This window comes from Zophobas morio, unplaced genomic scaffold (assembly GCF_036711695.1).
Source record: "Zophobas morio isolate AGI-343-1 ecotype UQ-CSIRO unplaced genomic scaffold, CSIRO_AGI_Zmor_V1 ptg000044l, whole genome shotgun sequence".
Classification (NCBI taxonomy): Eukaryota; Metazoa; Arthropoda; class Insecta; order Coleoptera; family Tenebrionidae; genus Zophobas; species Zophobas morio.
In genome coordinates, this window is record NW_026972149.1 from 10,330,047 (window position 1) to 10,355,667 (window position 25,621).

Below are 25,621 nucleotides of genomic sequence, written 5' to 3' on the forward strand. Positions count from 1 at the left end.
GAAATATATATTCCCCCCTCCATAAGAAAATTTGCAACTTTTGTTTTGCATATTTATATCAGAGCTTGTTTAAATAATTATGACATCCGTTCCTCAAACTCTGTTTGTTCATTACCGAGTCTGTTTGATGTAGACTTGCCGTGACACAAGCTTGTCTGAGTTTAATGCGTCATAAAACTACGCCAAATGTCAAATTAATATGACAGCTTGATAACAAAGCGACACGCTTGCTAACGCACAGTCACTTCCAAGCGTAAAACTTTATGAACACTTGTTATTAACCGGGAAAAAATACTGCAGCAAGAATAATAACAATTATAACTTTATATGGTGTTAAAATTTTATGTAAATTTGTCACAGTATTATACAACCTTAACATTCCATAAAGAAATCATAAAAAATGTATAACTTCGCTTAGTAGCGATCCATTTTGGTCGTTCGATTATAACAACTTCATAATTTAGTAATGTAAAAGTTTCAGTTTTCAGGAGGTCGATAAATTTAATAACATTATACCTTGAGTGTTCTATCGGTTTCACAAGAACGATATTACGTCTTATATTATGATTCGTACGACAAAAATATTATTTGTTTTGTCGTTAAAATGTGTAACCAAATTTTGTTAAATTTACGCAGGGTAGTGACGTTGATAAATTAATTATACGCTCCATTTCGACAAGGCGGCAAAAATCACCGCCTACTGGACAATCATTAATAAAGACTCCATAATTATAGCTCGTTTATTTTAATAAGCTGACGTTTCATTAATTTAAAGAATAATAATTGTACACAAAGTCCACATTTTGATGTACTAACTTAAACTCGCAACGTCCTTAATCAAAATTGTTAGTTTTTGCAGATAATCGATAAAATAAAATAAACATCAGATTAACCTGGTATCAGTATATAAGGCGAGCGTTTCTGTAATCGTAGAAATTCTTATTACCAACTGTATCTTACGTTATTTATACTTTCAATCATCCTGAGCCCTTCCGGCGATCTCGAATAAAACAAAAACCCCCATAACGCATTAAAAAAGTCGGAAATTTCCGCAACCTGCCTTGATAAATTGATCAGTGTTTTGCTCTCGGCTCAAACATTTATTAAATAATGTATGAACTATCCAAATATTAATTTTTCACTTAGAGAAGTATACTCGTAACATAAAGCGTTACATTTTTGATCGAATAAACAAGAAAAAATCCGGCTGAGCTGTACATCACACCATTCTCTTTAAAATTTAAACAGTTGTGTTAAATATTGATGCTTGTTTCTCCGCACGTCTAAATTTAAGGCTACAACAAGACTAGAATTTATCACAGAATCCACATCACTGCATTGCTAAGAATTAACGCCGGATCAAGTCGAGTATAAAACAGACTTATGATTTATTTACTCTCTAATTTGGCAAGAATGATCGTTTTTATTTAATCTGATTGATTTATTTTTCCCGCAGCCAAATACAGACGTGGTGATTTGTAGGGGCTGGAATGCCGTAAATCAATAACTTTAATTATTGAGGGCTTACGGACAACACGGGGCTTTCCGGTTAGTCCTTTGCTCTTTGGAGAATGGAAATTGAAAGTAACGATATCTACATTACAAGATTGATTTATAGACGTCACGATTTTAAACATTAGACATTATTATCGCGCGAATTTAGTTCAAACGTGCTTCAGTCCCGCGCTTTTTCCGCCAATGAGAGACTTCGAAGTGGTAGTGGGCGGGAAACAGAATTCGAAATTTTAATAAGTCGTAAAGCGTGTTTAGAAATCTCCGAATTAATAGTTTTATCATTTCAGAACACATCTGTACATCTGCGTGGCCGTGTACCTAAATATACAGTTTAGTGCATCTCCGCCACTGTGTTTGCGTCGGCATAAGAGAATTTTAATGACGGTGATTAAATTTTGAAGTACAGCATTTAAATTTTCTTTATTATCGTCTAATGAATGTCCTCGCTTTCATGACATGTTACGACAAATTTCCTTTTTGCGTCAGTGGCGTAGGGTTCGTGCCGCCACTGCGTTTGCGTTTTGCCGAAGAATTTTGATGCCGGTGATTAAAGCGAGGAATTTATTCTGTGCGTATGAATTAAACACTTATTGAACTGACCACTCATAAAATAATTCCGGGAATACATCAGGGAATGACAAACGGTGCGGATATTTGCAGAGTTCATCATCGCGCAAGAAAATTAACAGTTTGGTGGGTATTTTTGGATGAATTAAATCATCTTACTTTTGGTAGATGTTTTCGCGGAGTTTTGTCACCGGGAAAACAATGCATAGAAACACTATTAAAAAAAGGATTGTGCGGCTAATAATACACCGAAAGAGCCAACAGCTGAGGGAAATAATTTAAATAAAGGGTTAGGAGGAATTTCGGTGGCATTTTTTGACGTGGCATTGACCCAGATGGTAACAGGAAGCGGTTATCTTTGAAAATTTGGCAGGCGATCGACCGATTGGCGAAAGATTTCGATAATGAGTAATGGACGGTTTGTTTTGGCGCTCATATCACCCACCGTAAACTATCGTAATTTATTGCCTTATTTGCGTAATTGTTAATTTACAGGAGTTTAAATGAAGCGCGCTAGTCCAGAACAATATACAAATAGCCAGAAATAACATTTTTAGAAACATGAATAACTTACTTAAAAATAAAGTAAACCATGCTATACTCTTTAGCTTATTGCCAATAAAACAACACAAATCCAAAAAGCATTACATTTTTATGGCCAAATAAGTCATAAAAACACCGATTTTTCTTAACGTATATATAACACTTAGCGAGTATTGTTAGTTTGCGGAAAACTTCCAACCTCAACGCACTTTCTGTTATTTTCAAGAACTCGACATATAGCTTACCACGTTACGAGGAATAACATGTTGCAATTATAGAAATTATCCTATTAACAATCCAGGGGCACACTAATTGTTTAGTTAAAAAATAAATCGACTAATTTAGGGCATGTGCAAGCGGCGGCTGTTTTTCACCAAAAAGCAGCCAAAAAGTATGCGTGATTCTCGTTCGAAAGTAGTGAAAGAGACGACGGATTGACCCGCCAGCGCTAAGCCAGCATAAGACCAAAATATAAATGGAAGGGTCCAACTATAATCAGGGTATTCTGCTTCACCGGGATCATTTATATATTTCCAACTCATGCATGCCTCTTGCAACACCACCGCGTTCGCGCGGTTGCCTACATCCCGAGTGCAAATAACGCCAGCAACAATTAACACACCTGCGCGCGCACACATGCCTTAAATCCAAAACACACTAATAAAACCCATCAGTATGTATATATTTATTATTTATATAAAAAAAAATACTACAAAATTACCATCACATTAAAAAACATCACAATATGGCTGATGAAGTACAAGTTTTGCCATTTTTCGTACACCCCGACTTCATCAGTAGACGGATCCATCAAAACTCCCAAATACGCCAAATGGAATACTGTTGCTAGTGAATAAATAAGCAGTGTTATTTTTACTATAACACTGTCACGTTTATACTTGTGTTTGCAGTCTTTACAAGGACGAACTCGCACGCAACAATCAAATATTTCCGCAATCCGGTCTCTCGGTGCCACCTGTAGATACGAAAAAGTCCCAATTGAGACTAACACCAAGGATACTTTAAGCTCGAAACCGTGGAGGAACGAAGAGATGAGAAAAGTTGCAAAAATTGCGGCAAATTTTCCATAACTTAACCACGAATGGTACACATCTGGAACTCAATGTTACAAAACAAGAAACGAACTTTTTAAAACATACATTTCTTTAAAAAGTCGTGCATTGGCGGGTTCCACTTTCTGACAACAACTGAAAGAGATGATGGAAACTCTATCTCCATGGGTTCTGTGATTATAAAACGAAATTGGTTGATTGGACCCTTTTTTCCAGAGTTACTGAAACCAGCTGCTATCATTCCCGCCTCTGCCAAATAACTTATAAAATAGTGGCTTGTTCGGAACGTGAAGGCTTCTTTATAGGCCACTAACCACCTAAAATGACACAATTGTGGCTCAAAAGCGCTAAATTTCTACCCACCTGTTAGAATCTTCAGATATAAAGTAGTTACTCCAACAGTTTGACACCGTGAGGAAAAGTAGTGATGTTACAAGGACTTTGATTATTGCACACAGCCAAATGAGATTCTTTTTTTGAGATTTTTGATAGAAATTTAAATAATCGTTGAACGACACCCATGGCCCAAACAAAATATTAGCCCCACATAGTGTATACCCAAAGTATTCAAGAACACCAGGTTTTGAGTTAAGCGTTTCCATATCATCTATTAATGAAATGATTTTCATTGCTAGAATCATGGCAATACCGCGAATTTGCAGCCATGTTTCTGGTTCAACAAACAAATATTCACTACAAAACAACCTTCAGATGAACGAACAAATTCACAATTTACTCACCAAAGGATTAATAAAAAAATGAGAAATATTTTTAAAAATTTTGATGTATGAAAGAATGCTCTTAAATAGAAGCTTGTTTGAAGTAGTAAAAACGCTACCGTCCAACAAATGGCCAGAATTAGTTTTCCGGCGGAAGACTCGAGTGTATATAGTAAATATATTCCAATACAACCACTTAAAAGGTGTAGAAACTGGGTTGGAATGAAACCTACAAAAAAGTTTTAGAATATTGATACAATAGAAAAAAATGCACTACCTGTTGATACCAAACAACCAAACGAAAAATTTAAAGTCACTAATTTTAGGACCGTCGGAATGGCACTAAAAATTGATAGAACGACGCAGTTGTTCCAAATATCTAAGGCAGTCTCTTCATAGTATAGTTCCTCAAAATAGTAATCTTGCGAATACCTGAAACGAGTGATGAGTAGATGACATTAATGCTGTTTTATACGAAATACCCGTCGAGATTCGAATATTCTGATAATATAGACATTATTTCATTTTAGTTGTCGATTTTTAAATATTAATCAGAGGTTATGTTTACCACATGTTTACAAAACGTCAGTACTTCATGTGGACGATCCGGCACGAAGAGATGTTCGCGCAGGTTCGCTTCGATGCTAATTCAAATCGCATTTTTTTATTTGTTTGTTAAATTCTATTGAATTACAGATTTATAAGTACCTGCTATTAATAAAATTTGCAGTTTTGTTTAGAAAAACAGGAGTGAAATAGCAACAAGATTATATTTATTGAATATAATAAAAAACAAATTTAAACTTTGTATGCAGTAATATAAAATATATATTTAATAGATAATAATGAAGGAATTAATCATCCCAGTCTTCATCTTCAGTGTTATTTTCGTTAACTTCATTGACAACAGGAGGAGGAATCATAGCCGAAATTTTTTCCAAAGCTGAGCTCGCGTCCATGCTCTCTTGTTTCTTAGTGCCTGAAATGCCCTTCCTACGCATCGACAATTTCGCGTGTAAATCAGCCATCAAGTCGCCACCACTCTAAAACAAACAAATAACAAACTCCGTTCGAAAAAACCGCGAAAATACCAACCGCAGGCTTTTTTACCGCGTCGTTTTTCTTCGTATTCGCCGACTTCAGGTTCTTTGCGCCCCCAGCTTTTCTAATCGCTTCCATGAGGCTCGCGCGGACATCAAGCTGGGGCAGTTCTGATAATTTAGTCGGAGGCGGCTCATCCTCGACCGGAGGCGTCGGCGGTTTCGGTGTTTCTTCAATAGGAACTTTCTTATTCTCTACAACTTCTTCTTTGATTATTGGGGGCGGCGGCGGCGGCGGAAGTTCAATCTCGGGTATGTTTTCTCTGGGTTGAGAGTCAGCGTGTTCGATAGTGGGTAGATCAGGAATGTTTGGGGTAGTGGTGACCGAGGGGGCGATTCCTGGACCTAATTCGGTGTCGTAGCGCAAATCGTCAGCGATGTTGGGCAAGTCTGGCAAGTCTAAGGGGACATCCAAGGCAGGTACTTCCCCTAAATTTGGAGTATAAAAATAGTTTTGTGTGGAGGAACGCGTTAACGTCGATCGTTCGCTAATAGAGTGTGGGGCTGCACCAATGCCCGAGTTTTCATTGCGCTCTTGTTCTTTGATGTGTTGAGATATTTCTAAAGCGTCTGAAATGACGAAGTTTTTGTAGAGGTTTTTGCCGGAATTGTATAAGAGGAGATCGTTTACGCAGTCGATATCTCTAGGAATGTCTCCCAAACCAGTGGCGACTTCTTTACTATCGTTCTTTTTCACTTTCACGTGATATACGTACAGTTTGTCCAGAGGCTCTTCGCTAAACGTAACCTTTTTCTGTTTCACTTTATGTCTTATTAATTCGGGTGGTTTTACGTCGCTGAATATGGAAATATACTGTTGGTTGATGTCCGAAGCTGGATATTTACAGCTCGAAAATACTTGAGTTGCTTTCTTAGCTCCATTTAGCTTACTGATTTTTTTGTTCACTTTGTCTACCCTGTCGGATATGTCTGAGAGTTTCTTACTATTAGATTCGACTTTATTACTTATATGTTTCAAAATATCATCAGTCACATTATTTAAATGATTTAATACTTCTGCTACCTGAATGATTGTTTCCTGCTTACCCAAGTTTTGAGGTATCACAGGTACTTTATAAACATGGTTCATGTTATCACGTATAGATTTTCAAAATTTTCTTTCGACTCATTAATTAAAAACAAATTGCGTTGACTTTGAGGTTATGTTATTATTTTTGACATTGACAAGTATGACAAGTCAAGGGAGAGCCAGGGCCGTACTACAAAATTTTGTGACAATTTTAATATAAAAAATTACAGAGTATTATTTTTCTTTAACCCTGAAGTCAAATTTTTATTTGCATTTCCAAACGCCACATTTACAATACTTGACACTAACAAAAGTTACTATTAAATTATGTAGTTGTTATTCTAGACCACTACCACTTGTACAAATTATTTGAGGGCACTTTTTTTGAAGAAATTGCATGTTTAACGCTTGCTGGAAGGTTAATTGAAACACATTGACTATGTATTACTCCTATATTTTTGAAGTCCATAGAAAGAAGACGGTGGACCGGAAAAAGACTTTACTTAGTAACCTCAGATAAAACAAGTTTGGAGAGAAGAACATACAGAATTGTCTAACGGCACACTTCTAATAAATAAAATCACTATAAAACATCTATTTTTGAAAGCTGTATGACTGGTAATTCCCTATAATTGACAATGAAAAAAGGCGATTGATTTAATACTTTGAAATAATACGATAGTACAGCTCGCAAAAATAGAGTACATTAAGATTTTTTTAGTTAACAACACTTTGTTCATTGCTCTGCTGTAAAGTGATGAAGGCAAATTGCGATGGTGAAAAATTGCTTTATTAAAGCAGAGCAATTAACTCTTAACAACTTGTCGTTATATTGACAATAACAATTACATAATAGTTTAAAAATGGGAGGATTACAAAAACAAATCCTCTTATAAAATAATACTTGTCAAAATCACTAACGTTAAAAGTCGCTTAAAGAGAACTACTGGGAAATTTTGTAAGAAATGACGTGTCAAATCATTCACTATTCGCTTAGTAGGTGCTAGATGGCACTAACTAATCAAAAAGCGGTTCCACTAGCATTCTGATGAGTTGCATTGTTTCGAGAAACTAAAAATAAAAATTTCTAACGGTGGATCAGCGTCGGAAGGAGAGTAACACGAACTGGTTAAAAATTAGTAGAGTTAGCAAAACAATGCAAACAATAATACTCTAGGTTGATTACACACAAAGGATTGCCACGACACTACATCATTAAGATTTATACCTTGTAGACGTACTTTTCAACAATTTATAACAGAGGAAACAACAGTATGAACACAAGTTCTGCAGCGACAAGTACTTCTATAACCCTGACTTATATTAATTCATGGAGACGCACGTCTACTAAAAGGTTTTAAACTGCTATGATTTTGTACTATTATCTAATTATATTAGAATTCATTTTGACCCTATGACATGGCAGTATTTATTACTAAGTGCATCGGCCATAAATTACCCTAAGACAAGCGCACCCTTTTAAGTAATCTAATATTAACACAGATCATGTTTCATAAATTTTGGTCAGTAGAACTCAAATAAATGCTTGCAAATTATTAAATACTGTTTAGCGTCAGTGGAGTTAAGCAAATTTAGAGTTTTCTTTATGAAACATACTGTTTGAGCAGCCATTTTGTTTGAAGTACCTCACAAATGTCAACAATTTTAACATAACCTAAGATATTATATAAAACGAATCCTGCGTTTATATTTTAAAACTATCTGGCAACAACTAACATTGACTTAATGCTATCATGTCCCTCGTTTCCTCCACCCCGACGTGTATAAGATAAATTTGCTAATTTAATACCTACAAAACACAACTTAGATACAAAAGTACAGACATTTGTTGTTTTTACCTATAATAATTGGGTTTGAAAGGACCTGCTTTGTTTAAACCCATGTATTTCGCTTGTTCGTCCGTTAATTCTGTCAAATGAGCGTCAAATGTCGGTAGATGTAAACTGGCTACATATTCATCTAAAACACATATGTGTTACAACTGAGTTTTATAATTTAGTTACTAAATATAATAAGAACTCAATATATATTTACCCATTTTCTTAGGCAACAAATACACATCAGATTTGTATCGCCCAGCCGGGGCATTAAAAAGCTCAATCAAAGCAAGTGCTTGAGTGGCTGACGTTATAGAAACAACAAATGATGGTAAACTTGAACAGCTCAAATTAACGAGTCTTCCTTCCGCTAAAAGAATAATTCTTTTACCATCAGGCCATATGACATGATCTACCTGAGAACGAACTTTTTCCCATGTTAAATCAGGCGCTCTCAAACTATTCTATAATTTTTGTGTATTAATAGAATTGGGACACCTTTCATAGACTTACGACATCAATTTCCGTATTGGAGTGCCCCATATTGCACACAATACAGCCATTTTTCATTTTGTCCATGTGCTCCCGTGTTACTACGTTTTTATTTCCTGTAGCCGTTATTACTATATCTACGTTGCGTATAACTTCGTTAAGTTTAACCACTCGGAAGCCGTCCATACTGAAAATGAAAATTGTTTATATTAAATTTGGAGTCATTATGTAAGTATGCATTAAGGGTGACTGAATTTTGTTTATGTTTTTGTTATTGTGGTATACCTAGCCTGAAGGGCACAAATGGGGTCTATTTCGGTAACATAGACAACGCAACCCAATCCTTTCAAGGCTTGCGAACATCCTTTTCCCACCTCCCCGTATCCACAAATCACCACTTGTTTACCTCCAAACATGACGTCAGTCGACCGTTTTAAACTAAAAAAGGGGGATTAGATGGTTTTCAATCAATCACCCGGGATTACCTGTCTATAATCGATTCCCGACAACTGTATAAATTATCATATTTTGTTTTCGTGACGGAATCGTTCACATTCATAGCTGGAACAGTCAACTTCCCCGCCTTAGATAATTGATACAGACGGTGAACTCCAGTCACGCTCTCCTCGACTATGCCTAAGCCGACGATTATTACCCTATCTCACACACACAAACTCACTTACCTTTGATCATTTTGAACATAGCAGGGTATTTTTTCAGCATTAAATGAGTCGCGTCACCTCCATCATCTAAAATCATGTTTGGGTGCCAGTTTTCGGCGTTGACACACTTGTCGATGCACCACCAGAAATCCTCCTCGGTTTCGCCACGCCACGCAAAAACCGAAAAACCGGCTTCCGCCAAGGCCGCAGCGACCTCGTTCTAAAAAAGGGGTATTAGCGCATGATCGTCACACGAGCTGTGTCCAACCTGTGTTGAGTAGATATTACAGGCTGCCCATCTTACGCTAGCCCCTAGAGCCACTAAAGTTTCTATTAAGACGGCCGTTTGGGCATTGATGTGGGTACAGCCCACGATTTTGGCGTTTTTTAGGGGTTTGTCATCCGTCGCCCGTTTTCTTAGTGCCATGATGCCGGGCATCTCTGGAATTTTAATTTAGGTCGAGAAGGGGCATAGAAGAGGTAGGTGAGATGGGGTAGCCTACCTTGCTCGGCGATTTCGATTTCGCGCCTGCCGAAGGCATGTTGGTTGATGTTGCGTACGCAAAAGTCGGAGTTTCCGGCCGAGTTCTTCTGAATTTTTTCTCTGGGTGAGACATCGTCGTCGTCGGAACTGCTCCCTGTACAAGAGGCTGAAAGAGATGAGGTTGATGGAGGTGTGTGAGAGTGTTTGGGTACTTACTAGAGCTGTATGAGTCGGTTGATGAGGCAGATAATGAACGACTGCGATATCTGCTGGATTTTTTTAAAGCACCTGAAGATTTGGGGTCCTGTAATTTAACAACCGGTTCGGTCATGGTATTTCCAATGAATGAAAGGGTCTCTAATTTCGTAGATAAGTCGGATTACCACGAAGGTTTAGTTTTTGATAATATTCTACTGTAATTAACTGATAACATTATATTGGATCTTTTAACATTACGTAGAAGATAAAATCTTACGGACCCCCGTGTTTTGTTTGAGAATTATATATAGTAGACAGTGCACAAGTAATTTATTACGTGTGTTGAGATTAATAACAGTAGCTAGACAACAAGTTTGTAGTTACAATAAAGCATAAATAAAAATGTGTTTACACAAAAACATAGCGGCTCATTTTAGAACGTTACAAATTATGCATTGTGTTAATTGAGTGATTTATGTCTTTTAAACAACGTCCAACTGTAGCAGTTTACTAATTAAGCAAAATCATAACAACATGCATTAAGTAACAAATAAAGACCTAATGAAGGTAAAGCATACATATATACATGTATATCTTACCAACTTAGATCTTTGGCTGACGAAGGCATTACTTCCTTCCAAACCCTAGAAATAAATCCAATATAAAATTTTAATTAAATCGGCCCTGAATTAAATTTAACTTTTCTTGAAAATTCAAGGCGAGCGGCTCACTCTATATTAAAAATAAATAAAGTAAAAAATAGTAATAGATTTAGCTCTCTCCTACACTGTTCTACTTTATTAATTTTTAACATATTGCGTTCGAAAATCGTGGAAAAAACGGATTTAAATACAAAAACAAGAACGTCGTCTTGCATGGTATTTAAAAAAGGCGCTTTTACTACACGGAATGATCGAAAAATATGTTTAGAGCGAAAAACAAACCTTTGCCCCAGATGCTGGATCTGTAACAGGACTATCAGAGACCGTACTTAAATTCCTATTGCCGACAATAGTTCGTATTTCGATGTTTTCCGTCATAATTCCTATTAAATATGTTCACAATTAATCAACATAAAATAAATCAGCTGGAAACACAAGACCTAAAACACAACGTGCACAACCTGCACAACTAGTGCGAAACTACCAAATGCCCCAAATTCGCCCAACCCCGATTAGTAACTGGACTTGTTTTCATGCACACCTTATGCAAAACGGTTAGCAACGCAATATCCTAATTTAGAACTCTCTTTTGGAAAAAGTTATATAATCGAAAAAATAATTCCAGCATATTTATTGATTTCCAAACTCACTTCCAGTTTGCTAGGTTGGCAACGCACCCGACATTTTGGGGGTAAAATGGCCGAAACACCCCCGATTTCAAAATAAACCCCCATTGTACCCAACCCCCATCGTTTCCTAGTACATAAACAATTTAATCAAGTTCATGGAAAATTACATAATTAAACTGCCAGAAATTAACGTTGACGTGTCGCCTATTTTTATCTTTGTTTACGGAATGTCAGTTGTCACTTGATTGTTGGTTATGTTTAATTTTGGCGCTCCATGTGATAAAAATGTTTAAAAAACCGGTGAAAATCAAAAGCAATAGCCAAGTTAAAGGATCGGATAGGTATTAAGAATTTAGAGAAATTCGCAAAACATTGATTTTTTGTAGAAAAAACGTCAAGGAGAGACTTCTCAAAGCGTTTCCTAACCTCACTGAAGCGGACGTTGAAAATTTGCTCCCAAAGAAGGAAATCATCGCTGTTATTAAACTAACGACGGCTGCTAATGACATTGTGCAAGTTTACACTGTCCAGAAACGCCCTATTGCTTTTGATGTCCGCGGCACGCTTTTTCCTACAATTTATTTACTGTGGAAGTTTCATGATTTGGTTCCAGTTTACACCACGCACTCACAGGTGCTTTCTTACTTGTCGTCTGGCGCAGACTTGATGTTACCAGGTGTTATAACACCACCAGCGACTTCTGGTTTGTCCAAATATGGTAATTTACCAGAAGGGACGATGGCGTGTGTTAACACCACCGATAACAAAGCTGCTATAGCTGTAGGTGTTACAGCACAGAGTTCCGCGGACATGTTATCATCAGGCGGTAAAGGCAAATGTCTGACTATTTATCACGTCTATGGCGATAAATTGTGTACTTTGGAAGGTCTTCCAAATATTCCAGTTGACGATTTGGGGCCTCCTGAGTGGCTAAAACTCAGTAATTATGATGAAGATTTTCCAGAGTTGGGAGCGTCTAAAGAATCCCCTAGTAACGAGGAAGTTCCAAAAGTGCCCAATAACGACCCTTGTGACGACGCCAATAATGAAGGAAACTCAGAAGAGAGTAAAGAAGAATCGCCAGTTTGCACCACTGAAGAAATGGATGACTTACTCAATCACTCTTTTTTTGTTACTATAAAATACTCAAAAACCTTGACTCTTCCAATCTTAACGTCAAATTTTTACAAACTACAAATGATGCCGGTTTGCCCTGAGGGAAAATCGCTTGACATCAAGAAATCCTCCTTCAAGAAACTCAAACCGTTTTTAGATAGTTTGAGCAAGGTGTGTGTATAGTTTGAAAAATATGAACTATAGTAGCATTTTCAGGAGGGTCTGATTACAATAAAAGAAGCAAAAAAGGGAGTGGAATCAATAACTGCCATTAATAAAGACCATCCAAGGTTTGCCGAATTTTACCTAGAGCCTTCACTGCGTCCTAGAAAAGACGAAGAAGAAGGTGCGTGCGCACCACTGACTAGCGTCACCGAATCTTACATTATAACACCAAATGTGTTGCCTATATTTGCAGAAACTGGCTTAAAGTATGAACACATTTTAATACAATAATAAGTGTCTAATTGTGATTTTTAGTAAAGGCGATACTGTGCAAATGACACAAATTAGACAACACGTGGTAGAATACGTGAAGAAAAATAACTGCCAAAATGACGAGAATAAAAGGTGATTGTAAATGAAATGTGAATCTTGTAACATGTTTTTTAATTCCAGGCTAGTTAAACCTAAAGACGCTTTAATAAAAATATGTAAAACGGAAAATTTAATCACGTGGGAGGAGGTGATGGAAAAAGTTTGTGAAGCAATGAAGTCTTGCTACAAAGTCACCTCAGGAAACGAGGAGCTTGTGAATAAAGGCAAAGTTTCTCCAATAACGCTCACAGTTAGTCAGAGATCTGGCAACAAAAAAGTGACTCTTGTTGATAATTTGGAGCTCTTTGGAATCCGAATCGCCGATTTTGCGAAAGAATGCCAACATGGTGTAGCCGCTAGCACTAGTATTAGTAAACCTCTAGGGAAAAAATGTGATCAATTGTTAGTGCAAGGGAATCAAGTTTTGTTTGTACATAATTTGTTAACAGGTGTGTAGTTTCCAATTTTATCTTCTCACTATTATTTATTTATTTTTTTTGTTTCAGAAAAGTATAAAATCCCTGCGAAATACATAAAAGGCTTAGAAAACGCCCCAAAGAAGAAGAAATAAAACACCAATATTTTTATACTTGTATTTGTGGTTTTTGAATAAAATATTTTGACATTTTGATTGATTCACGCGTTTGAGTACACATTGTGTCACCAGATGGCGACGGCGTGTCGATGACGTCATGACATTTCATAAAACAAATGGCTTCTGAGTCTTAAAATTCCTGTTGTTTAAAGTACGATAAAACCTCTTTGAAATAATACCGTAATTAGTGTAAATCTCTTATTGTAATGGGTCTCACAATCTCGAGTGTTTTGACTCGCCTCTTCGGCAAAAAGCAAATGCGTATTTTAATGGGTAAGGTTATTACCTTTTGTGTAACAAAAACACGTATGTTTTGTTTTCCAGTCGGTTTAGACGCTGCGGGGAAGACAACAATACTGTACAAACTAAAGTTAGGAGAAATCGTGACCACAATACCCACGATTGGTTTCAATGTAGAAACAGTCGAGTATAAAAATATTTGCTTCACTGTTTGGGATGTAGGTGGACAAAACAAAATTCGGAAACTCTGGCGTCACTACTTCCAGAATACGCAAGGTTTGATTTTTGTCGTGGACTCGAACGACAGAGAACGAATCGGTGAAGCGGAAAGAGAACTCCAGGATATGGTGAGTACTAGTGTGAACATGGAAGCGTGAATGCGGAAATTGTAGTGGTAGAATTTATTAGTAGATTTTGTATGACGCGCGTTAACAACAACTACGCCCTCTGATGAGTGACGTTTGATGCTAATGACAGTTCCGAGATTTAGCGCATAGTACAAAATTGACGTGGCATTACTTTAAAAACTCTATTCTGTGACTATTCATCATAAAGTAGCTGATTTCTGAATAAGTACAATGGGTTTGACGATCTCCACAGTGTTTTCACGCCTTTTTGGCAGAAAGCAAATGAGGATATTAATGGGTAAGCGCGGTAGTTTTTAAGACGAGTCTTTTCTAACTTTGTTTTTATAGTGGGGTTAGATGCAGCGGGTAAAACCACGATTTTGTATAAATTAAAACTGGGAGAGATCGTCACGACAATACCCACTATAGGTTTTAACGTAGAAACAGTCGAGTACAAAAATATTTCGTTTACGGTGTGGGACGTTGGTGGTCAAACGAAAATTAGGCGTTTATGGGCTTATTATTTCCAAAACACGCAAGGGTTAATTTATGTAGTTGATTCTAACGATAGGGAACGGATTGCGGAGGCGGAGAAGGAACTACAAAATATGGTAAAATTATTTCTGCAGGGCGAGTGCCAAATTGGAAGACCCTTTATTGTTTAAGTAATAGTTGTGCAAATTTGACAATTTTCGTCGTTAAGTTTTTTCCTTTAATCTCCATTGTGTGTTTCAGCTCATGGAAGATGAGTTGCGAGACGCCGTTTTACTTGTCTTTGCCAACAAGCAGGATCTCCCGAATGCAATGACAGCAGCAGAGCTGACTGACAAGTTGAACCTTAACCAACTCCATAATCGACGTGTAAGTATTAGGTACATGATTCTCGTTCAAGGTTTCTCAATATGGTGCAATTTTCTAGTGGTACATTCAAGCCACATGTGCAACCCAGGGCGACGGTTTATATGAAGGTTTGGACTGGTTGTCGAATGAATTAGCCAATAAATAGTTAGTTTACCTTAATTTTAGCTAGCATTTATATTAATAATAAGTTTCATTATTATTTACATATTTTCTAACTTAGTTAAACCTGTTTGTGATTTATATAAGAGTAAGTGACTGAAAAATAAAAAATCTTCATATACAGTCTCGTTTTAATGCGCTATTACAAGTTTTAATCCTTATCGCGGGTATTAGCCGACTTTTTAATTTGTTATGAATCATAACACGTGATTCGATTGCTCCATAAAACATTCGTCACGTCGATGGTGATAACTGAAACGGCAACAAAAAAATTAATTTTGGTTGAAAAAGTAAAATCCGTCACCTCTTTCAAAATTATATATTTGCAAAAGTCAGTTACATCATTACAAAACATTTGTTCTGCAATGCTACAGCGTTAATTAGTGCGCAGTTGGTAGTCCCCGTTCTGAGTAATATAGCGCACCCAGGGTAAAGCCTGGTATCCACTTTTCTCAATAATCTTCAAATAGCGCACCTAAAACACAAAATTAAAAATCGACCTACAACAAAAAATCGAAATTCGTACTTGTATTCCGGATGTTGTGAAATAAGGAATTTCGAATTTAACTTGAATCGGGGGTTTCCCCTCCGTGTCTTCACACTCCACACTTGGTAAACCAAAGTGTGCCCTCATTAAATACTCTTTTCCACCTGGGAATGATTTAATAGTCCACGTTATGGCGTTCTGTTCAGGTGCATACTTCACGCTGCCAATTGTAGTTTTAAATTTAGGCGAATCCGCGTCGTGAGGTACCGGAATTACAATCTCGACATTATTAGCCGTCGATCGCCTTTTGAACTGTGATTTAGCTTTAATCATGTACTCCACACGACTGTGAGCATGGCGCTCAATTACTGATTCAATCCAAATTAGGGGTTTCACCTAAAAAAAAACGAAAACGGTTTCCGGGTGACGTCGCGTCACAACAATATACTCACGTGCGTGTTGAGCCGGTACGACATCAATTCAAACTCCCCATCAGGCGGAATGAAAGAAATAGTTCTGTCAATCTCGAACCGCGACAGTCGGACGCACTGATGGAACTTCACATCTTCTAATTCGACGGATTTGGACTTACCACGACCGGTGCTCTCAAACAATACTTTATCATTCAAACCTAAACGTAACTCTGGCATGCCAGATAAGTAAACTCGCATTTTGATAGCGCCGACGATTTCGCTTCTCAGAACGTTCCCATTGGCGTTTGCCAGTAAGTTAACACTTTCTATAACATCTAAAAATACTTCGTTCTTTCTGTATTTGATCCCTTCAGACCTCCACGAGACCGCGTTAGTTACAGCCACGGGAATCCTGGGTTGTATTTCTAACTTATGCCCTTCTTGAGTGATGTATTCTTGCAGGATTTTGCTGTCGGTAGTCTGTGGGTACCCAAAATCGATTAATTCGTCTAAAAGCTCGTAAATAACGACGAAATTATCCCTTATACTCTCCTCCTCCAGTTCTTTAAAGTACTCAGTCATAACTTGGACGATTTTGTGTAAGAAAACGAAAACGAGGGCAATATTTGCGTTTTTCTTAGTCGTGCTCACGATATACAAGTTGTTGGTTTTGATGTAAGCGAACGTGCAGTCGTTCGTTTGGAGCAAGGGTGTGAGAAGGCCCTCTTCCTCTTTTTCCATGAGGAGTGGCATGAACTTCTCGATGACCCCCAGGTCGATATCGCCCCGGTAGTTCCGCGAAATGAGGACCTAAAACACTGATAAGACTCGTTTTGGGCGAAATTAGCCCTTACCTTGCCCTTAACATCGAGAATGTAGATTGCTGAGGACGACATTATCACAAAAACACAGGTGTGCTGGGTTATTGCCACATGAGCACGAGTTTTCGCGAACACCGGCGTCCGGCAAAGTCAAACGTGCGGAATTACTCCCACGGTAACATAATTCGGGCTGGTTTGGTTTAATACGCGATTTTCGGGAGGGTTTTGGAAAATTTAACACGATGTCAAAAATGTCAAATGTGTTGTCACGAACACGAATTCACCTGTCACATCCGTCATTAGACACCGGCGCCGGGTGTGCTACTTGGATAAAACGTCAATGTCGTTGAAACTAAAACCTTATAAAGTAAAAAGGAACTAGAGAGGCGTGCGAATTTAGAAAAGGAATGGACAAAAGCAAAAAGTGCGAATTTTATCGCTTTTCGTGTAATATTTTTATATAGGTGACCAATAATACGCTGCTTAGTGACAAACCAAATTAAGTTTATAGTTGCTGTCATTCGTCAATTGTCGGTGTTTATTTTAGTTAAAGGAAAATAACAATAATATAAACAAGGTACTAAGTATTAGATTATTACAAATCCACACTTGGGTTTTTGTTAATTATTTGATATTATGATCACCACTAGTGATTTTATGAAATGACTGCATGCTTGACGAGTTTCTGTTATTGGGAGCTGACCCCGCTCGGGCAGCCGTTGGCGTACCTGAACGAGAGCGCGCCGAATTCGAACGTGCCTTTAATAAATTGAATTTCGATTTTTCTGTGGGTTAATTGCGACCAGAAGTGCGAAAATAGTGGTCAGGGGTGAGTTTCGAGAGTTTTTGGTGTCGATTCGTGGCTTTGGAAGCCGTCCAAAGCCGTAATTCGTGTGAAATAGTGATGCACATTTCGATTGAGCTGCAGTTACCCAGCATGCATCATGAGTGGGAGTGATGTCTGGCTGGTGCCGTAAGCGAAGTTGCCTGTTCGTCGTGAAAACCGCAAATTAACTGGAATAATCAAGCCGATTGGTTTTAAAAGTAGCTTAAGTCGGTTTCGCTCGCCGTACTCAGTCAAGAAATGTGACAAAACGCCAAAATTACGACGAAGTGGTGACAGTAGTGGCGGCTCTGTGCTGACGTATTCTCCATTGTACCTCTTGTGTGCCTCGATCTTACGGACTCTATAAAACCATGAAAGGTACGTAACGGGTGTGTAAGCGGAGAAGGGCGTTTTTTTTGCGTTTCGGGGAAGAAGGGCGCCTTTTCCGGGAAGTTCGAGCCGTGTGCGACATGATTTGCGGCTTTTAGGTCGCCACTTTACTACAACCATGGAATGTAAACACTCTAGCCCCGCCCCACCACATACTATTGTCATTTATAAATCAATTCCTTATTTTGCTTGAAATAGTCGTTAAATTATTCGTGGACGTATTTTCGGGGCTCGGCAACGCACCCCGGTCGAATTTTTTCGAGGCGTAAGTCCTGCGTGGAACCTCGGGGATATCGGGTGCCGCAGCAAAGCCCTCCGTTTTCGACAAATTCGACTCGGACGGGGAAAAATTGCGTGTTTTTTATATTACCGTCCTTTAATTGGACCGAGTTGTGGTGTCACGGCAGATGAGTGATTGTGTGCGGGCATGGATTGAGCGAAATCGAGATCTAATTGTCGTTTTTTCCTTTAATTACAGAATGCAACCTAATGGCTAAGAGGAAAGCGCAGTGTTTCTTAATATTGAACGGATTTTAATAATTGTAGGTACGTTTGATTTGTTTGTGGTCGTTCACCATCATTTTAACCCACTGAACATAACATCTGTATTGATTTGCACAGGAATTATGTTTGTTTCAAACTGTACTTGAAACGAACGTAATTCGGGGATTTTTTTCATTTGGTTGCTTATGTCTAATATCTGTTTGCATGTATGTCACAGGGAAATTAAGTGCTTTCATCATGTCTGGTAATCAGCTTATGGATTCGTGTCTGTAAGTAGCACCACAATTAAACCAAACCTAACTTCTTATTCTTATCATTCGAAGAATGTAGTCGATCATCATAACTCACACATAGTGTTTGTCTTACTAATCTTAATCTTAACGTTTTCCGATAAAAAAGGTGGTTTGTTTGATGTAGTTGTGACTCGTCTCACTTTCTGCATGTTCTAAGTGGTGTTATTGCTCTGCTAAAACATTGATTGCTTTTACACTGGCAGCTTGGTGAACCGACGAGTGGAACAAAGACAAGAGCACAGCATCACACATACTGAAATCACGCAAAGGTAGGGGGCTCATTCACATTTTGCTTTCCATTTGCAATTCAATCATTCATGAGTTAGGTCGCTTATCTTTCATGAAATCATTCGACGTATTATTACTCATTTAATTCGAGTTTTGTGGAGTTCAGGCGGCGCCAATTACCGCCCTAATTACTTAATTATACTTCCAACAAATGTAAGGTGGACGGAATTCAGGGAACGGCTGAAAATTCCACGACTTTTAAAAAACACGCATCTTATTAAAAAGGCAATGCGCGAAAGCAGATCATTAGATTCTCACTTTTCCAATTAAAAATACCCTGGATGTACGGAGGACCATTAAAAGTTACAACTCGATACCAGTCAACCGAAATGAGCAAAATTCGACTTAATGAGACCGGAGACCGTTTTCCTATATACGACACAGAACTCTCCGACGAGCGACAAAATTTCGAACGTCCCATTACGGGATTTTTAAAATTACTAAGTGTAGTCGAGCGACATTGACCCAATAACTTCCTCACTGTGAAAAAATTCGGTTGAATTATTCAGAAGCATTTCGATACCGGAGCTGAGAAAATGAATCCGGAGACGATAACAACCGTGCTATTTTTACGTAGTGTTTGTTACAAAAAATAAAAACTGTCTGTGTCTTCTCGTCTCGTCCAAAGTGTTTTCGTTATTTCGTCGGGAGTTTCGGCGAAAAACGGGAATTTCATTCCGAAGTTTGTCGATCATTACAGGAAATGGCGTTAAGGTTAGCACAAACAAATCACAACACTTGCCCCTCATACATACATACGTACGGTCGCAATATCGACATTTTGTCACATTTCATGTTCGAGTGGTTAAACACAAATTGGAAATGTCTTCAAAATTTAACGTTAATATTAGTCGATTCACGATTGACTGATCTTTAATGAAACCTCACTTACTCCCAATAGTGAAAATAAATCAACAGTGCGCTGAAATCTCGCTGATGACGTCATTTCCGCTAAAATTGTACCTATAGTTTTTCAGACGTTAATGCATTGATATAATTTCATCGATTTTTGAACCGTTCTGTGCTTATGTGACAAATAGTTCGTCATTCTTTAGTGATATACACGGATGGAGATTTTCCGTAAGAAATCGGTGTAACCGGTGGGGCTCTTGTCCGGGAAGTAGCTGTGAGTCACTACCGACGTTAATGTTGATAAATTTAGCAAAAAGTGTGAGTTTTCGGCCGGTCCGGGCGCCAGCTTACATTTGGCGTTTCCAAGTGTGTGTCAAAGTACCCATTCATCATGTTCATTTATTGTTTCTAGGCGAGTTTTGCAAGAGAAGGTGCCCGAAATGCAGCATTATAAGTAAGTTGGCTGCATGCGGTTTGAGAGTAATTTGCCCGTCGTGTATGACCGTGTTTGACATGTTGATTTTATGCGCAGGGGTCCGGACGCAGGGAGTTCTGTAAACGAAGGAGCCTATCATTCGCATAGCAATGGACATTCAGAGCATTCACCAAATTCCAGCCATATGTCAGTTCATAGTGATGAGCCTTTAGTGCGCACACATAAGCAGCAAACCACCCAGCAAGTGACGACCGTGACGAAGGTCGTGCGGGAAGTGCAACAGCTGGGCGACGGTCAACCAGGAGAGTATATACCGGTGCCGCTGGGTTCGTATTCGCACCCTACGCACGCTCGGAATCAGTACGTTGATTATATGGAACAACCTGCCCACCATATGTATTCTCAGTATCATCAACACCCACACTACCAAGACTACGAGCATTATCCTAATCCGTATGGCGCGTACATGGGGTACCCGACGGGCGCGGAGCGGCCCCCCACTCCGCCCAGTCCGAGCGAACACAGCGGGGCTCCCTCGCCCATCCCCATAAGCGCACAGCCTGGGGTTCCGTATTTGAGCTCGGGGTACGACGAATTACCGGAGCATTTCAGGGTGACCCCGTCTCCGGGCGGGCCGATAGGGTTGGACCCTTACCAGGACGACCCAGGGGTCGTTTACGGGTACGTCTCGCCTTCTCCTTACGGCACCGCACCCGTTCACCAAGGACCAACATACGATTCACGTCCATACGAAGATAGTCTCAATGGTCCGGTTCCGGTGGGTGCGCCGATGAGGATGTTCGAGGACGAAGAGCTGCAAAAGCACATGAGCAAAATGTCACTGCACGGTCACAGCATGGGTTTACCTCATAACAGAGCACACAATATGGCCTCCCCGGGTAGCGTTGGGGGGGACGACGATCAAAGGGGTATGCGTTGGCGCGATCCGAATTTAACCGAAGTCATCGGTTTCCTCAATAATCCTAATAATGTTATTAAAGCTAATGCAGCGGCCTATCTTCAACATCTCTGTTACATGGATGACCCCAATAAACAAAAGACTAGAGCTCTCGGCGGTATACCTCCTCTCGTAAAATTATTAAGTCACGAAAGTGTAGAAGTATATAGGAACGCTTGCGGTGCATTAAGGAACCTTTCGTACGGAAGGCAAAATGACGAAAACAAAAGAGCGATCAAAAACGCGGGAGGCATCCCCGCATTGATTAACCTTCTAAGAAGAGCCAACGAAGCCGAAATCAAAGAATTAGTTACAGGCGTTATATGGAACATGAGCTCTTGCGAAGATCTAAAACGTAACATTATTGACGACGGTATTAACACCATCGTAAACTATATTATTATTCCACATTCCGGCTGGGATCCTCAGGGGAACCACGGCGAAACTTGTTGGTCGACAGTATTCAGAAATGCTTCAGGTGTGCTTAGAAATGTTAGTTCAGCGGGCGAGTACGCCCGAAAAAAGTTACGAGAATGTGAAGGACTGGTCGACGCGTTGTTGTTTGTTGTACGCTGTGCCATAGACAAATCTAACATAGGCAATAAGATAGTCGAAAATTGCGTGTGTATTCTGCGCAATCTTTCCTATCGTTGCCAAGAAGTAGAAGACCCCAACTACGACAAGAATCCTTTGCCAACGCAAAGTCGGGTCGCCGCTAATTCGAAAGGTACTCACCCCGTTGTCTTTACACGACATTATAGCTTGATTTTTAGGTGAAAATCTTGGCTGTTTCGGCGGAAGCAAGAAGAAGAAAGATTCGCAGAGTACTGAAGTAAAGGAGAGTACTTCCGGTGTATCTACCGTTGGTACCGGTGCGAATAGTGCAGCCGCAAGAGGTGAACCAGTCCGCGGAATGGAACTTCTTTGGCAGCCGGAAGTTGTGCAATCTTACTTGGCTCTCCTGCAGAGTTGCTCAAATCCTGAAACGTTAGAAGCTGCTGCTGGTGCTCTTCAAAATTTAGCAGCGTGTTACTGGCAGCCGAGTATAGAAATTAGGGCAGCCGTACGTAAAGAAAAGGGGCTGCCGATTCTTGTCGAATTATTGCGAATGGAAGTCGATCGAGTAGTATGTGCCGTAGCGACCGCTCTCAGAAATCTAGCGATAGATCAACGTAACAAGGAGTTAATAGGGAAATACGCAATGCGTGATCTCGTTCAAAAATTGCCCTCTGGCAATCCACAACACGACCAGGGTACTTCCGATGACACTATAGCGGCGGTTCTCGCTACATTGAACGAAGTCATCAAGAAGAACGCCGAGTTTTCGAGATCTCTGTTAGAAGCAGGTGGAGTTGAAAGACTGATGACCATAACGAGACAGCGACAGAAGTACACTCCTAGAGTTTTAAAATTTGCTGGTCAAGTATTATTTACGATGTGGCAACATCAAGATCTGCGCGACGTTTACAAGAAACATGGTTGGAAAGAACAAGATTTTGTTACAAAGACTGTGGCAGCTAGGAATTCTGGTCCTAATTCTCCAAATAATGCTAATAGCACTTTGAATAGACCCATGGCATCGCAAAGCGGCACGCGATATGAAGATAGAACGATGAAGAGATCTGCTCCAGGCGCTCGAGGTGTGGCTCCGGTGTATCAAAGGGTAGGTTTTGCTAGAATATAGAAGGCGCGCTATTGATAATTCCTGTTATAGAACGAAGATATTCCAATGGCTGATATGGCATACCCAGAAACGCAACCCCCGATGGGGCGAGCGTACCCTCCTGGCCCTGGTCCAAACCCACCTCCAGTAAGTCACTAATTAACCACTTGCACAAACCCTACACGTCCGTGTCAATTCATCGCGTTTAAATAAAAAAAATTAAAAAAAAAACAAAAATAAATTAATATTTGGTGAAGGTGGATCTGGACTGAGCACAGACTTTTGCTCAAGTTAGCAATATGGCAACTTTCATTCCATGTACATCTCATAGTATACTAACGAACACGACGGCCTCAACGTCGATTACGGCATTCACTTAGACTGTTAATAATCTCGATGTTCATGTACAGTACAAGTTACAAGTACAGTCGTAGGTGATTTGTAGCAGCATCCTCTGTTCCGTATTATGTATGGAGCCCTTGACTGTAAGAGTTTTTACTACATTTTTACTGATTTGGTCTGGAGCATAGTCTTCCTTGTACTCTCACTATGTACTAGCTGTGTCTGTATCTATACCTGTAGCATATGACATATGATTTGTAAACATTGATACGATACGAGCTGTGTTGTGGTGGGGTGGGCAGCGAGCGAAGGCCCTGGCAGCAGCGTCGTCGCCGGCGCCGACCGGTGCCCAGGTAAGGCTCTGTGGCAGCTGCTCAGGGCCTTTGGTTGACTGCGCTCAAGCTGATACGAGAGGCCCTGCCCAGCAGCCGTGTGCCCAACTGCACAGTGTGTCCATTACAACAGGCTCACTCTCTCCAACTTCATTCCAAGAACGCACGCGGGGGCCACACTCTACACTACACCCCAAAACATCCACTAAAGCTTCCCGAGGGGTGACCACTTCGTGTGACCGCCCCAAAACCAAGTACGTTCACAGATATGTATATGCCAGAAGACGGCGATATGTGTTTGTCTCTTTCCCCTTTGCGCATGCCTGTAACGTATTTGCGTGAACGTGTAACTTGATTCCTAACTAACCGAAATCTCCGAGTGGGACCCCCGGCACCCGGTGGCGGCTCGTTCCCACGTCGCCTTTTACGCACGAACACCATTATGTACATACTTGCTGTTTCCACTCGCGAGCCGCCACTCACACTACTTGTACAAATTTTTACAACGATTTTGAACATGTAAACAGCGAATGTAATAAAAATTACATCAGTAAAACACTTTTTTTAATAGAGGACCCCAAAACACACCTGAGACACTTGTTTTGTTTACATATTCAGAATTTCGAGTCTTGTATGAAGTGAGAAGTTTGGGCGCCTGTTGCGGTGACACGCTGTACGCACTCAGCTGACTGAGAGTGTGTTACAGCCGGAACCTCTCTACGCGCAGGTCAACATGGAGAAGAAACGAAATCGTCAACCCAGCTTGGGCAACGCTAACCATCTGGACGAGCCGCAGCTCACCAGTGTACCAGCCGGCAAGGACTCCTGGGTCTAACGACACTTGTTATATATCAATGTTCTGTCGCATGTTCAGATATATAATGCACTGATTCATATGAAATATGTAATATTTAGTTTGTGGTTTACTGTGATGAGCTTCAAGTGAAATTGCCTGTATATATTATTTTGCCTCCAAATTTTTTTTTTTTTTGTAAACATTGTTTTATTTTTGTTTTTATTTTTACAATGAGGTTTATTTTAAATAAATTTATTATACTTAAATTATAGTCATATAAACAACTTCATAGATATATTATAGAAATTGTTTTATTATATCGTATGCCGATGATTTTTTTGCAATTTTATGGTATAACTTCATTTGTAAAGCGTTTTGAATATTTGAACCAATTCAGACATACCATAGTCAATTTTAATATTGTTTCTAATAAATTTATTATAATTTAGACACCGTCATTTCTTTGTATTGTACAGTAACCTACACACACTTCAAAAACCATGTGGTACCTTTTTTCGTATTTTAACAGTGTAGTTATAAAATTATATTTGCATGTTAATGACGTTAATTTTTTACTGCTTAGTATGTAGTAATGACCTCATCATCGCAATATTCAAATAGGTGGCTATTAGTGTATGTGAACGTGTTAAGGTGAGTGAGCATTAATTCGTGTGAGGCTAAAGTTTTTAACAAAATATCCGGTAAGTTGCATCTTGTTTTGTAATCCGTTACTACTATACAACTAGTACCTGAAAGTAACTAACAAACAATATAAAATACATAAATATTTGCATAAAAAGGTAGATAGGAACTTGTAGTTATTGTTAGTATGCAGACCAATAGTTTAGTTAAC

General features: G+C 39.2%; 7 protein-coding genes across 18 annotated transcripts; 3 read left to right on the top strand and 4 right to left on the bottom strand.

Annotated features, from left to right (window-relative positions):
* Nucleotides 1-3,295: 3,295 nt before the first annotated feature.
* LOC135141385 (protein-serine O-palmitoleoyltransferase porcupine) lies at nucleotides 3,296-5,000 on the bottom strand. The gene is made up of 6 exons (XM_064072442.1): nucleotides 4,900-5,000; nucleotides 4,695-4,849; nucleotides 4,439-4,646; nucleotides 4,062-4,391; nucleotides 3,786-4,015; nucleotides 3,296-3,738 (listed from the first exon to the last, which is right to left on the bottom strand). The coding sequence occupies exons 1-6, from the start codon at nucleotides 4,932-4,934 to the stop codon at nucleotides 3,335-3,337; spliced, it is 1,362 nt and encodes a 453-aa protein (XP_063928512.1). The 5' UTR covers nucleotides 4,935-5,000; the 3' UTR covers nucleotides 3,296-3,334.
* Nucleotides 5,001-5,168: 168 nt separating this feature from the next.
* LOC135141644 (WASH complex subunit 1-like) lies at nucleotides 5,169-6,708 on the bottom strand. Its single transcript, XM_064072926.1, has 2 exons — nucleotides 5,513-6,708; nucleotides 5,169-5,460 (listed from the first exon to the last, which is right to left on the bottom strand). The coding sequence occupies exons 1-2, from the start codon at nucleotides 6,605-6,607 to the stop codon at nucleotides 5,272-5,274; spliced, it is 1,284 nt and encodes a 427-aa protein (XP_063928996.1). The 5' UTR covers nucleotides 6,608-6,708; the 3' UTR covers nucleotides 5,169-5,271.
* A 277-nt stretch (nucleotides 6,709-6,985) lies between these two features.
* LOC135141643 (adenosylhomocysteinase-like 1) lies at nucleotides 6,986-11,509 on the bottom strand. Of its 3 annotated transcripts, XM_064072923.1 has the most exons (12): nucleotides 11,166-11,509; nucleotides 10,821-10,865; nucleotides 10,240-10,327; nucleotides 10,043-10,189; nucleotides 9,808-9,980; nucleotides 9,561-9,759; nucleotides 9,363-9,513; nucleotides 9,163-9,315; nucleotides 8,899-9,064; nucleotides 8,603-8,849; nucleotides 8,407-8,527; nucleotides 6,986-8,357 (listed from the first exon to the last, which is right to left on the bottom strand). In XM_064072923.1, exons 1-12 carry the CDS (start codon nucleotides 11,259-11,261, stop codon nucleotides 8,351-8,353), a joined length of 1,593 nt encoding a protein of 530 aa, XP_063928993.1. In that variant the 5' UTR covers nucleotides 11,262-11,509; the 3' UTR covers nucleotides 6,986-8,350. The 3 variants fall into 3 exon arrangements, with proteins under 3 accessions (XP_063928993.1, XP_063928995.1, XP_063928994.1); XM_064072925.1 differs by lacking the exon at nucleotides 10,821-10,865; XM_064072924.1 differs by lacking the exon at nucleotides 6,986-8,357 and having other exon boundaries at nucleotides 8,403-8,527.
* Nucleotides 11,510-11,596: 87 nt separating this feature from the next.
* LOC135141642 (eukaryotic translation initiation factor 2D) lies at nucleotides 11,597-13,800 on the top strand. 2 transcript variants are annotated; one of them, XM_064072922.1, is made up of 7 exons: nucleotides 11,597-11,853; nucleotides 11,899-12,344; nucleotides 12,477-12,799; nucleotides 12,845-13,059; nucleotides 13,109-13,198; nucleotides 13,247-13,614; nucleotides 13,672-13,800. In XM_064072922.1, exons 1-7 carry the CDS (start codon nucleotides 11,798-11,800, stop codon nucleotides 13,734-13,736), a joined length of 1,563 nt encoding a protein of 520 aa, XP_063928992.1. In that variant the 5' UTR covers nucleotides 11,597-11,797; the 3' UTR covers nucleotides 13,737-13,800. The 2 variants fall into 2 exon arrangements, with proteins under 2 accessions (XP_063928992.1, XP_063928990.1); XM_064072920.1 differs by having other exon boundaries at nucleotides 11,899-12,799.
* Nucleotides 13,801-13,853: 53 nt separating this feature from the next.
* LOC135141646 (ADP-ribosylation factor 2) lies at nucleotides 13,854-15,488 on the top strand. Of its 2 annotated transcripts, none has more exons than XM_064072928.1 (4): nucleotides 13,854-14,033; nucleotides 14,085-14,347; nucleotides 15,083-15,208; nucleotides 15,267-15,488. In XM_064072928.1, the coding sequence occupies exons 1-4, from the start codon at nucleotides 13,967-13,969 to the stop codon at nucleotides 15,351-15,353; spliced, it is 543 nt and encodes a 180-aa protein (XP_063928998.1). In that variant the 5' UTR covers nucleotides 13,854-13,966; the 3' UTR covers nucleotides 15,354-15,488. The 2 variants fall into 2 exon arrangements, with proteins under 2 accessions (XP_063928998.1, XP_063928999.1); XM_064072929.1 differs by lacking the exons at nucleotides 13,854-14,033; nucleotides 14,085-14,347 and adding exons at nucleotides 14,434-14,645; nucleotides 14,696-14,958.
* Nucleotides 15,489-15,671: 183 nt separating this feature from the next.
* LOC135141645 (AP-1 complex subunit mu-1) lies at nucleotides 15,672-17,398 on the bottom strand. The gene is made up of 4 exons (XM_064072927.1): nucleotides 17,122-17,398; nucleotides 16,307-17,077; nucleotides 15,894-16,250; nucleotides 15,672-15,842 (listed from the first exon to the last, which is right to left on the bottom strand). Exons 1-4 carry the CDS (start codon nucleotides 17,161-17,163, stop codon nucleotides 15,744-15,746), a joined length of 1,269 nt encoding a protein of 422 aa, XP_063928997.1. The 5' UTR covers nucleotides 17,164-17,398; the 3' UTR covers nucleotides 15,672-15,743.
* Nucleotides 17,399-18,012: 614 nt separating this feature from the next.
* Nucleotides 18,013-25,216, top strand: LOC135141516 (catenin delta-2). Of its 8 annotated transcripts, none has more exons than XM_064072683.1 (9): nucleotides 18,013-18,292; nucleotides 18,783-18,850; nucleotides 19,026-19,077; nucleotides 19,305-19,370; nucleotides 20,654-20,695; nucleotides 20,774-22,362; nucleotides 22,409-23,298; nucleotides 23,350-23,445; nucleotides 24,591-24,772. In XM_064072683.1, the coding sequence occupies exons 3-9, from the start codon at nucleotides 19,046-19,048 to the stop codon at nucleotides 24,612-24,614; spliced, it is 2,739 nt and encodes a 912-aa protein (XP_063928753.1). In that variant the 5' UTR covers nucleotides 18,013-18,292; nucleotides 18,783-18,850; nucleotides 19,026-19,045; the 3' UTR covers nucleotides 24,615-24,772. The 8 variants fall into 8 exon arrangements, 7 of the variants coding, with proteins under 7 accessions (XP_063928753.1, XP_063928752.1, XP_063928756.1 ...); XR_010282393.1 differs by having other exon boundaries at nucleotides 18,014-18,292; nucleotides 23,350-23,993; nucleotides 24,679-24,768; XM_064072682.1 differs by having other exon boundaries at nucleotides 18,014-18,292; nucleotides 24,679-25,216.
* The last annotated feature ends 405 nt before the right edge of the window (nucleotides 25,217-25,621 follow it).